The sequence below is a fragment of the Varroa destructor genome, unplaced genomic scaffold (assembly GCF_002443255.2).
Source record: "Varroa destructor unplaced genomic scaffold, Vdes_3.0 BEIS01000002.1, whole genome shotgun sequence".
In the NCBI taxonomy this organism is placed as follows: domain Eukaryota; kingdom Metazoa; phylum Arthropoda; class Arachnida; order Mesostigmata; family Varroidae; genus Varroa; species Varroa destructor.
The window spans coordinates 12,094,789-12,107,898 of NW_019211455.1; the positions used below are offsets into that span (position 1 = coordinate 12,094,789).

Consider the following 13,110-nt stretch of genomic DNA (forward strand, 5'->3'; position numbering starts at 1 on the left):
CTCAATTATGTTGTTAAGTATATTATTAATATATATATATATATATATTACCATGCCTTCCACACTGCATATACGTAGGTTTTTCGGTGCTCTATCGGATGTTTGAAAGAAAAGCTTAATGAAGCTCTACAATCCTTTGTAGTAGCCTTATCCAAACCTATGAACCTACTGGACACCGCTGGAGCACCAGTTGCGGAAGTTACGTCTACGGGCAAATAGCCCCACTTGAACGAGCAGAAACTCATATCACGATGAAGGTCTCACTGATGAGCTTAGTAGGTTCTTTCCGATATTAGAGACCAGAATAATAGAGACCGCTTTGTACGCTGGAAAAGCCTTGTTGAGCGCTATAGTTTCCCAATATAAAAAAGTTCTGACAGCGCTTTTTTTACGACATGCATGATACTAGATATGAAAATGATAGGTTTCGTTTTTCTAAGAGGCTCGTACAGCCAGGATTGGGCACATAGATACGGTTGTACTGAGTTAGGGTTTATGTGCAGGACTTGCCAACGGGCTGCGGCTTAAAAGGCCTCATCACGATGTTCCTAAGTTGCGAAGACCTATGAGGCCTTCGGCTCAAAATGACTTACTAAGCCTTGGCCATTTTTAGGAAATAAATGAATGAATATGTGCACAAACCGTACTTAATTGCACCCATTGCATTGATGAACCATAAGGCCTAGGCAAACTACGAATATATCACAACTTTACTTTCACAATAAGAACAAATTAATTAAAACCCGTATAGCAGTGCTATAAAAATGCAATGCTATTTAAAAGAGATTCGCCCAGAGCCCGACCTAAACGACTGGGGATGAGCTACCGCTACCCTTGCATTGCTATGTGCAGTATCCCCGAAAGCTTTAAGTCACGTGTAGGCTCTTCATGCGTTTAACGATATGAAGAAAGGAGGCGGCGAACGGCGTTTATAAAATAGTCTCTGTTTGGAGTGGTAAATAAAATTCAATCCTTGGTTCTTACCACTCGAAATCAAGCGCCTCATTCGAAAAATATGTGCTCAAAGATTTGACGTTCCCTGGGCATTCCGTGATCAGAAATTATTTGTTCCGCAACACAATTCAAAAATGAAAGATATAAATACGGTGTTTTGTCTTTTCATTTTTTGCGTCACATATTGAGTAAGACGTGGCTATAAGAACTCTTTTTAACGTTTAACGAAATTGCGCTTTGGATATAAATGTATTACAACAATTACAGCGGCTAAGAGACCAAGGCCCGCTTTTAATAAAGGCGTAAAAAGTAAACTTATTTTAATAGATATCGTACTATTTTGAGTAATGTAAAATTCAAAGCTGTTAGTTTTTTAAACTGTAAATTCTCGCCTTAATCAAATAATACTCGATTAGTTAATAGTCGATTGTATCAAGCGTCGCAAGCAAGAATAGATTGTAGCCTTTATTATAATGTTGTAATTTTCCTTGAATTTCAGTTGCAGATCACTTTTTCATGGGTAAAGATGGCTCCGCGTCAATGACAAGGTTTACAATTGACATCTTCTCGACTGTTTAACTATCTAATTTTTTAACACTTTGATACGCTTAAAACTGGGTATAGTGTTTAATATTCCGTTGATCTCATTTACGTTTTATGGTCCAATTTAAAAAAAAAATTGTTAAAGTTCATTAAGGCGTAATTGATGAGTATCCGACCGAAAAATTAATATGACTTGAAACTGCTTACCATACCATAGAAAAAGTACACAGAAAAATATTATGTTTTTCACGCAAATAGATACACTTAGCAAATAAATTGTCGAATTTCGAAAAAAATCTAACTCGTAAACAGCTACTTTATGAGACAACGAAGCGAATATGCTATGAAATCTATGCGCTTGACAGTTTTCTATCCATGATTTTAGCAGATGGCAAGGAAACTAGAAAAGGAAGATCGATTCACCTATGTTCACCTGATAACTTTTTTGCCTACTTAGGTGACAATCGCTTTTTGGTCGAACCGTGGTAAAGCCACACCTCATCAGAAGCGCATATCCTATTTAAATAATGGATTAATAAATAAGTAATAAAATATAAAATAATGAATGCTGCACACCGTGACGAAGGCCCTTACACATTTGATAATACAGCAAGTTTTATTACTCGATTATTGGCAAAAAGATTGCCAACAAAGCGAATATAAACCGACGATACCTAGCCAATCAAACTAATAACTTCTACTACTGTGGCAGCCGAATTTATACGACATTTATGGAAAAGTGCGTTTTATAAGTAAGTGCTGAGCTATACTGTGTAAGTATATTGTACCGTACTAGTGCTGAGCTAACTTAAAAAATCAAGCGGTTTTAGGATGCCGAATGTCACTATAATCATCAATGACAAAAATCATGTCGGCAAAACTAGCTGTGTCGTTGCAGATCCAACAATAATACTTCACACAAATATATGTTTTGACATTATTATAGAGGGATAAATTTGTTAATTTCAAGCAAACTTTAATCTCAATTATCCCGATTTTTAAGAAACGCGATCTTTTAATAAATAAGGCTCTATTATATGATGTTTGAGTCGAAGATTTGCCTGTACAATATATTCGGTTGAAAAATTAACCTTCCGAACGAAAGAAAAATAAATAAAGCGACACGTGAGCCTGTATGCTGGAGTAATGGCACAGAAATTACGCCACTGGGAACTCACAGAAGTGACGGGGCTTCTGGCGACATGAACTAACAGTAGCAATGGATAGAAGCGCCTATCCGTACTACCTCATAACCGCATCGCAAATGTGTCCCTATGTAGTTCAACCTTCCAACCATATAAGCTGCAGCCTTGCAATTTCTATGACGAATATATGTAGAGCATTTTTTAACGAACAACATGTGTTGCTTTAAAAAAATGAATGACTTCGACGATTTACCCGATACAAAATGCAAAAAAAAAACTCGACCCCAACCCGAGCTTTATACGCGCACACGAAAACACCAAAATATATGCATCCTTGATTGATAATACATGATTTGATTAAATCGCCGGCAGTTGAATCCTACCAACTACACAATGAGCCGTTGATGCAGGAGTATCAAATCACTCATTGTTTCCGTATTTGTTTATCAAAAATAATTCTCCGCATATTTAAAAAAGCACTCTTTTACATGCACGTTGCAGTGCCCATAACGAGACATCTGTCCCGAAAGTTGCAATTCGTTCACGTATTTTGGCACGATATACTGCAGCACTTAGACGCTTAGATTTATCTGTTTTCACATATGGAATAATTTTAATTTTTAGTAAGCACCCGATCTTGAGTTCGATCTACGCCTTTACCTGTGCAGAGCTCAGAGAGAACACCAGAGAATTGGTTACACAGGTTTAAAAGCCTTAATATATGTTCCTGAGATTTGCCCGGTTACCAGACCAAATTGTTTGATCAAGGTAAATCAAAGTGTAGTTTTGTTGGAAAAATACGAAATAACACTAGGAAATTTTTAGAAGATTGCCCTCGCAAGTACCCAAAAAATATGCTATATGCAGTTTTAATTAGGTTCTACGGTAATAAAGAAAAAAAATGGTCCACAATTACTATAATAATCTCCTTTTAAATCAGCTGAGTAACATGAAGAACTACGACGCCAAAAATAATAATCTTCTGGGTGGTGTCCATTTTAGTCTCGCTAGATCAAATCAAAGTTCAACAAAGCTATCTAGCTTATTAAATCTGGCTATTCAGAATATCAGGTTTTAGTGTCCCGCCTTTAAACTGCCTATTCCTCCGCGAATACACGTGCGAAAACGAAACGGAAAATCAACAAGTAGACGTCCATAATACCACTGACGTGATACGTCCAGTAATTTCCAAGGAATAGTTTGAATCTCCAGCTTGTTTCGGACAACAGGGCTCAATGGCCTGCTCTAGTCACTACTCCAAAGTACGCACGTTTGAGTAAGCTGCAAATCACAAGTTCTAGAAATCCGCTGCCTACACGTCAAATTCTATATGGGAACGCAAATTAATTAATTGTATTAACATCTAGATCGAATAAGTCGTCCGTAAAGATTGCTTTACCGTAGTAAAATGATGGGAACGATGGATAATGATGCTGAGGTAGTATAGAAGACACTGTCCGACAGATGTAATTGCTCGTTAGAAGTTTCTGCTTTTTTAAGTTAACCTCTTTTGTTTCGATTAGCGCAACATATTAAGTCTCCTGTAATATCTGCATGCTTTTCAAGTAGGTTCTACGCATGTAGTATAGCTATTTTTAATGAGCGTCAATGTGCATACTCTATTGCATCAGTTATATCAATTAATCATTCACTATACCAAACGCAATGTTTTCAGGTGAGAAAAGTGTGGTCGCTGACGGTCTATCTTCTCAGTAAGATTCATTCCATACTACTTCGCCATAAACACCAAAATGCTAACCGTTTCTTCAGAAAGCCGCAATTAAATCACCTTTACATTAGAACAGAGATAATCACATGCGATGTTCATACTTATATGGTTTAACGTTAGCTCTCACCAAATGAGCGATAAGCAACCGGCAGTAGCAATAATAACTGCTTCTATTGGTAGCTAATTTATTTCAGAGTCATGCTCCTTTTAATAGATGTAGCTAGTTAACAACATATATATATATATATATATATATATATATATATATATATATGAAAACGTAATGAAATTGTTCTTAGACATATGATTTAAGTGTCCACAGCAGAATCAATGAATCGCTTTGCTGATTATGAGTGTTCTTGCTTTCCCTTCGTCGATTTTAAGCCCTCATAAAGACACGAATACTCATCCACGTTAGAGTACAAACCAAATGGAGCTTTGTTACGTCAAAAGAAGCTGCGACAGTATTGCATAAGAATTTATATTTGCACGTATATTAAAAGCACAATTCCAAAATGTATTATTTTTGGCCCTTCATTCAGCTTACACAGAAAGCTTTGCAAAATCTGATGGGAAACGGCTTGCACTAGTAAAACAGCAATGAATTATGAGGCATATTATTATTATCATCTATTTCGCAAGTGTTAGCTCCCTTGTATGTTTCGAATATATATAAAACTATATGTAATATAAAAACAAGAAATTCTAACAAACGATACGGAGATGTATGCTTCAGTTGTGAACGTGAGGTTACTACGAAGGCGTATCTTTCAATGTAATAAGTTCTTTGAGATCAAAGCGGTGGTATGATATACAATTTGCAGTCCTTACATAATAAACAAGGTGGAACAAGGTTCCCTGCTAGATAGAAGTATAAAGACAGGTCGGTAACAATATAATTATCTGTGAAGATAGTACATTTTACATCGTCAACACATATCTTGGTTTACTGTGTTATGTTCTTAATCTTTTTCCGATTCGCCATTTATCCTTTGAATTAATGCTAATACTAGTTAGATACGCTTCACCCCCTGGTAATTATTAAACGTCTCTTCGCAACGGAAACGACAGGATTCCCATGTCCATACCCTACGCTTCACTTTTCAGAGACATTCAACATACCACTAACAATTCGTTGAACAACATCAACCTATCAAAGCCTGTATTATCTTTCAGCGTTGTGGGATTGCCTTTACAACTTAACACAACTCATCTGCAAAAACAACACGTCATTTACGGAAGTTTGAACAACTTAGTCTAAGTTTGGCGCGAGTTACTTTGATTACGTAGTTACGTGGAGCTACGTAGCTGTGATCAGAATATTTCAAAGCTGGAAAGCTATAGGGCATTCCAGCCAAGGGTCAGCCAGGGAAGAACTTTATTTTCCTTAGGTTGTGAAAACCATTAAGAAAAGTTCTTGCTCAAGCAGCCGAATACTACTGCTAAATCTATCAAACAAAAGAGACTTAATCCACAACACTGTTATGCACAAAGTGCGCCCAGAAACATATACATGCTTGGCTAGATACATGAAATCAGTTTGTGGATGCTAACAACAAATTGGGTACGCCGAGACGCAAAAGATTTGGCACAAGCTGATCCAGCTTAGCATCTTAAATCCGTAATATATCGCCATGAACATTTAGCTTCAATTAACCTTCGTGTTAAATTATACGCTAAAGAATTATAATCTACAAGTAGTTTGCACTTTTTCCCTGCAATTATCAAAAAAAAAGTACATCCTTGCACTGAGATGAAGTCTTGGCATATGGCCACTATTTGAAATTGCCGCCGTAGCCCGCTCGCATAAGGTGAAATAAGCAGAACAATAAACATAGCGGAAAAGACTTATTACGTCGTCAAATAATTTAACGCACAACTTCGAAATGACAGCCTCACCACTCTTGACATTTTTTTAGAAAAAACCTGAGTACCTTCAAATGCAGTTGTATTCGATACCCTCCCTCCGGTGTCGATCTTTACCCAATCCGACCCGCCGGCCTATAATTGCTGATTAGCAATATGCAGCAATACGTTCCAAAGTAGCTCTTATTCCCAATTCATTTGCATTCAGCTCAGCTTTCTTTTCCTATATTTTTTTACGCCAATTTCGCTCATACCAGCGATTCGTTTAATGCGTCGCGGGCTGGCACTCAGGACCACTGGCGCCCTGAGGCCGACCGAGCCCGATATCCAAGATGGCGGCGCTCAGAAGGTGAACAAACCGAACAAGCCTCTACGGCTTACAACGGATTTTAACAGTAATAACAACATTGAAAGTGATTGTGTCAGTGAGGTGTAGTGTGATCCGTATTTGGTAACAAGTCGTCCAGTGTTGATCTTGTCAGAAAACAATTTTTTTCTGCAGAAACACTATAGAAGAGACGAAATAACGCCTGCATTACAACGAAGGCCAGCAGCAGATGGTGAGTTGTTTAGCCTGTGTTGTAAGTGCGATCTTTTTCGGATGTTCGAGCGCTAATCGCTCGGGACGTCCGGAATTGGCAGTAGGCAGCACTGCCTGTAATAGTGTCAGCAACCCAGCGGAACTCTTAGCAATGAACGGTTAACTGACGGGGCTGTCCGACTGTTAAACACAGAAGTCTCAGAGAAATGAAAACGCACGGACGGTGGAGAATATTATCTAGATTCCGTCGCTAAATCTATCTGGAGAAACATTTGTCCGTGCAAAAAGGAGAGCGAGTATGAAAAGAATGGCTTGTACAAAGAATTCGTAGGTCGATCCACCTACCATCGTTATGCCTTTGAAGAGGTTTATAAGGGGCGGAGTTCTCAAATGCAAACGATAAAGCCAATTTCTAAAAACAAGTTCTCAAGCTTATTTTTAGAAAACATGCACTCGTTTGTCTCCATTACGTTTTTCCCTGCTGCGTAGGTGACTGACTTCGATTGAGCCTTGCAAAAATTACTTCTTCTACCTGCTGTACCTAATTATCGCTATGATAGCAAATACCGAAAATGGTGGTTTGATAGTAGCTGAGAGTTGTTTCCATCTTTTCACAGAAATGGTTCGCGCACGTGGATCGTTTGTATTTAAAGTGTTCTAAATTTAAGTATAACTTCTTTAGGGGCATAGCGTTATTTCGCTTTGCTGACAGCAAGCATTGCAGGTCCTAGTGCTATCATCAGTGGGCCCATAATAAAACCTATCTAGCGAATGCTTTTAATACTGAAATGTTGAATTTATTGACACGAAATGGAGCTCTGCTGAGGTAATTTGTACGGTTATAAATAATTCGTTTAATATACTGAGTATAGGCAGAAAGCCACCAATCGCTTAATATAGGCTTCGCAGATGCCAAGGAATTCATCTATTGCATAGAATAGCTCCTTAAAAGAGAAAAAAGTGAACAAAACACACACGTCATTTGACTTAAAGAAGTTATTGTAATGTGTGATGTATCTGCATAAAATATAAAGCTATCGTTATTTTGTTAATTAATAATGAAAGTCAGCTAGTAGTAGCTAATAGTTAATAATGAAAGTCAGCACCGTTGATATTTTAGGATTCTGATACCTTACGTAATACGATGTGAAGACAACCGTAAAACGTCGTATATCAACACACTCTGTAACCAAACAATTTGGCATTAGCAATAGGGAACCTATGTTTTGTAGGATAAACATAGACCATGGTTTATGAATTGGGCGTCTACCTTATGGAATACGGAAGTTCAGCTTTTTTGCCTGTACTGAATAAGCTTTTGAGGTTACACAGGTTGCTAAACTCCAGCAGGTATAGGGCGCCTGCGTGCACAATCTATAACGCGTGAAAAGGGTCACGCAACCTGAATAAAAGTCTTGGGCCAATGTCCTGCAGAGTCAGGCCGCCTTCTAACAAGATCACCGCTATTAAGGTTCACTCACAGCTGCTGAAACGGTCAGTCAATTAAAAGATTTGACCGATTAAAAATTCTTAGTTTAAAATCTTGAATAAATTTAACACGTAAATTCACTCTTAAAAAAGTATGAGCACCTTTAGGAAGCTTTGGCGCTTCTCAACCGTACAGTATCTACCATGCAGTCTATAATAGAATATCTGCATGAATTCCTATCACGGACAGAGCAAATGTTACCTTCGATCGCCAAGTAATAACCGTCATTCTGGAGTAACACTGAAACATTTATTTAGTGTCTTATGATTAAATTTGTTATTCTAATTCTAATATTGTTTCAAATCCACATCCTGTTTCTTATTTTTTATATTAAACTCAAGATTTTCAAGAATACAATCACGCCCCCATTCAGATTAGTTGGAAGTTTGCTGCAGTTAAAGTGGGGCCAAGAACTCCAGTTCTCATGGTACAACTGTGCGAGTTGAAGCACTGGGTTAACCTGGGAAGTGCTTGCTTATAGTGTCAATATATAAACACATCATATTCGCGTCATAACCTGCCAATATAATAAGTTCTAGTGGTCCTTTTCTTATGGCTGGAGCCTAATAGCTCACTGGAGCGATGTAGGGTAGTCCGGCAGAGACACGAATTGTCATAGAATACGTCATAGAAAAATGCGAATAACTTCCGTTTGTACGATATGTTAATGGGCATTATTGTTTGATGGCCGTGTAGTACTCTTTAAAGTTTCAATAATTATTTTGGTGGTCACTTCTACGTGAAGGTGTTTCGAAGCGATGCGTTTCGAGTTTTTTGGGGTAAAATGAAGCTGCGATTAAAAAGAAGTGAAAACTATATTCGAATGCTCTTTGTACACCGTTTACATGTGGAACGTCCCTTAAAGTCGCCCGCATTGTTTTTAGCATTGTTCTATACAGGATTTGTTGTTGAAGATATCGGACGGTCCCCGAGTGTCATATGAACGGCTTCTTGGAAGTGGTTGTGCTGTCTTTGGACCTCGATTCCGACCTTCAGACCTGTAGAACTCAGTTGGGAGACGAGGTATTTTTAAAACTGAACTATTCGAAACATGGGTAACCAACCAGTCAAATATATCACTCAAACGACTATCTGACGTCATTTTCGTTGGGTGAATAAAGTGCTGAGTATGATATTTACTTCAACAGAAATTCACATATTAATATCACGTTTGCATCGGTTCAGATATTGGATAATAGCATTCCTTTGTATCTTTAAATGGTGCTCATAAGTTATAGCAGCGACACTTTATTATGATCACCAAAGAACTCGTATGCTGTCAAATACACTCAACGAACATTTCATGTAATTTCTTTTTTAAACCCCAGCAACGGAAGCTTCATTAACTAGCTTGCGTTACATAATCTTGAATGGCATACACTTCTTCTTGCTTATTCGAAAGATTTGAGATGCACGCCAAACTTCCAACCTGCTTAATCTTAGTAATGTATTTTAAAAAGCGGGAAGAAAAAAGGGCCTTATTATATCGACAGTCCGCTGGGTGACGCCCTAGAACAGAGTGCCTGTGTTAGGATCCAAGCAACGGGAGCCATTAACTGAGGGAAGGACGGAAATCCTGGAAACAACAAATATTGCTATGACATTAAATGTGTAGCAAAGTATGAACCTCATTTGGCGCAAAGTGTACCTCGATAAGTCTGATGGGACATGGTAGGGTGCACACAGATTGCATTACACGAAGTAGGAAGAAAAAATCTGCTGTCTGCGCTTAGTGAAGCGCGAATACTGGTCTACCATTTTTTCAGTTGCTATTTGCTGGATATCGGAAGAGACCAGTTAGATGTGCAACTTAGACTTTCATTTTCACATTTAAGTAAGTTCCTCTAAGATACCTGTTTAGAAGAACAAAGGCTCAAGTATAGTTGAGCAGAGCAAACCTAAGTATTTATTTTTGTTAGAGCTTGCTTGGGTTCAGCTCATCGTATTATTGAAGAGTCCTTTCCCCCAGGGACAGCATTGGATACACCGCAACCTAATCAGTTTCGTATACCCTTAGCAATATGAAGATATGCGTAAGGCGCAAAAGATGACAAGATGATAAGATGTCACATTCGATTCGGCAAAACATACATTACGTATAGCAGAAATACATAATAATCGAACCTGGTGAATGATCGCTATATTAGTCGTATATTAGCAGAGATGGCTCTATTGTTGCTCGACCCTCGAAAGGCCCATGACGGTACAAAAGCAACTACAAAGTGTATTGGAGTGGCAAAAAGGCATGTGTCCTAAAAGCTGAGAGCAAAATCAAATAATCACGAGACGAATTACTGCAACGATTATTGTTTGGATCAATGCCAAAGGCTTTAAAAGACTTATGTGAACTGGCTATTATGAGGCTATTATTCTATTTGTAGTACAGAGATCCCAACCTGTGTGTGTCTGAAATTTAATTGTCGATCATTTGTTCGATAGAGATTCGGATGAGACATTGCTCTATCTGGCTTGAAGATGATAGAACAAAGTGGAGAATTAAACGGATGTGTCTGAACGGACCGTATATGGCAGTGTTTGTGAAAATTTACGTGAAAAATATTTTCAAGCATTTGGGAGTAACATTTATGATGCTCAAGTGAGTAATACGAGGCTGCCAACTGATTTGCTGTCCGAGGATGCCAAACCCATTGTGCTCTTTCAGTGCGTGGGCCATAAATTTTGCTATTCGCCAGTGTTTTGAGTTCACTTTATCTCGGCAGTAAGCATTTAGCATATATACCCTAGTATCTAATCATCACGTTAAAAATATGCCTTATGCACACTGACCCAATTTGTAGTTTTCGTTTCAAAAAGGGTTAGATGCGACGAAGATCACATCGGTAACAAGCTAAAACACCAGAATTCTCTAAGTGGTTTAGTTTAAGCAGTAATGATATTACCGCAAAAATACTTGGGGCTATACAGAGACTCGTTATAAATAGGCTTTATGTCATACATCATACGTGCTGTTTCAGACTTGTGTTCGCGTGTAGCACGAATTCGCATGCGAGAAAACCTATATGCAGGATTTAAAGGACTGTGACACATACAACAAAGTCAAGTTATACTTGAGAAGTAAATTGGGGTTGAAAAAGTACTTGCTAATATGAACACTGAATTGGACGTACACACTGAATTGTGTGTGACTGAAATATTGTGCCGGCTGGTTACCCAATTGTTTTACATCAATCCTAGCTGCACTAGTGCATTTAGTAATAACACTAAACGTTTTTTTTTTTTTTTTTATTATTCTTTTTGGTTCTTTCAACCTAATGTTCTCCAATCACAAACGCTTACGTGGTAGTAGAACATGCAAAATATTGTCATATTCATTGATACCTTACAACATTTTTCTTGAAATTCATACAGGTAATAATGGATCCAGGTAGAATTAGCCAAGAATCCGCCCACGAGCACGGCGAAATCGAGGACACTGATGAGAACGAACATGAAGATGTAGCACATGAGGTGTCAGCCGAGGGTGAACAGACCCTTTACGTACAAACAGTCGAAGCCGGCGAGGAATTAGCGGAGCACGCAGGCGATGCTAATACCCAGATCATTCATATTATTCAAGGCTATGATGATGATCCCGATGATGAGGTAGAAGTTGAAGACAGTGAGGCTACCGCTTACCTCGAGGAGGACGAAGATTTCGACGAGGAAGATGAATCGATCCGTGGCGAGACTCACTTGGTTAACGGCAAACTTCTTCACTATATGCCCATTGGAAGGACACGGCAGAGTACACATATATCTCCGTACGAGGCTACTGTATCCAACGCTTCCAAGAAACACTCTTGTGGTGAAGAAAAATGCAGCTCGGCGTATCGAAGTAAAAAAGCACTTGTACAACACCTTAATCTCGCGCACGCGTTGAAGCTGGTCACGTTCGAGAGATCGTATGCAAGTGTGGCCCACATACTCTACGAGTTTGAGCGGATTCAACGTTATGCTAACTACTTGTTCGGGGCTGATTATAAGACGTTCAACTCATCGACAAAACAGCTGCGCGTCATTTACGTATGCGCTCACGATCGAAAGCTTCGGAAAAATCGACAGATTGGTCAGGTGTGCACGACATTCATTGAGTTTGCTGCCGATTACAATACAGGTGAGGCATGCTTCTGTGATTAGAATTATATATGAAAGAATTATTTAGTCCTGCAAAATTACTCAAAAAATGTTAATGTATGAAAGTAATACCTGCAAGGAAACAAAATTCCAAAATAATTCTTATAAGTTGAGTGTACGTGCTAAGCCATAAGTCTCAAGTATATTTTTGTCGTATCAATTGAGTACGATTTGCCATGAAATAGGTTAACGACATCATGCTTACAAGAGCGTTAAACATTGTCAAAAAATGAATTTGACTTTCAGGTCAAGGTCGTCTGTCAGGCTGTTTGCAGCACTACAAGCATGGCGGCTACCGAGATCTCTCCGATTATCAGTTTGTTCATGCGGACGAAGTACCTGCCGATTTTGAACTTGTCTGTCCGATCTGCTGTGAGACGTTTGCTACCGAAGAAGAAATGCTCCAACATGCCTTCGAAAAGATTCATCACATAGCTCCTAGGTGAGGTTACAATATGTACAAAAATTTACCTGTATACGCACGCATGGGCACCACAGGAAAATTTGAGGATAAAATTTAATTAACCAACACGAGATTTGTATGGGTTTTCTGCCCAATGAGGGACAAGCTGTTAATAATTTTGTTATCGTATTTTCGGTTATAGCTTGGAAACCTCATTTTTCGCTAAATTTGATTTTACGGTTCCCAGAATTTTTTAGTGAGACCCTTTAAAATATTACACGCGTGCTATTTGTTTCGTTATATATA

The 13,110-nt window shown here is 38.4% G+C and overlaps 1 protein-coding gene across 4 annotated transcripts in view; it reads left to right on the forward strand.

The window, feature by feature from the left end:
• The first annotated feature begins 6,248 nt into the window (after positions 1 to 6,248).
• Positions 6,249 to 13,110, forward strand: part of LOC111245449 (uncharacterized) — a 12,586-nt gene continuing 5,724 nt past the window's right edge. Inside the window, exons 1-3 of one of the 4 annotated variants that reach the window (XM_022793827.2) lie at positions 6,249 to 6,797; positions 11,637 to 12,381; positions 12,648 to 12,843. In XM_022793827.2, the coding sequence (XP_022649562.1) occupies positions 6,795 to 6,797; positions 11,637 to 12,381; positions 12,648 to 12,843 (944 nt within the window). In that variant the 5' untranslated portion in view covers positions 6,249 to 6,794. Of the gene's footprint in view, positions 6,798 to 9,161; positions 9,291 to 10,731; positions 10,864 to 11,636; positions 12,382 to 12,647; positions 12,844 to 13,110 lie in introns of those variants that run through there. The other 3 variants (XM_086979497.1, XM_086979496.1, XM_086979498.1) reach the window with 3 other exon arrangements.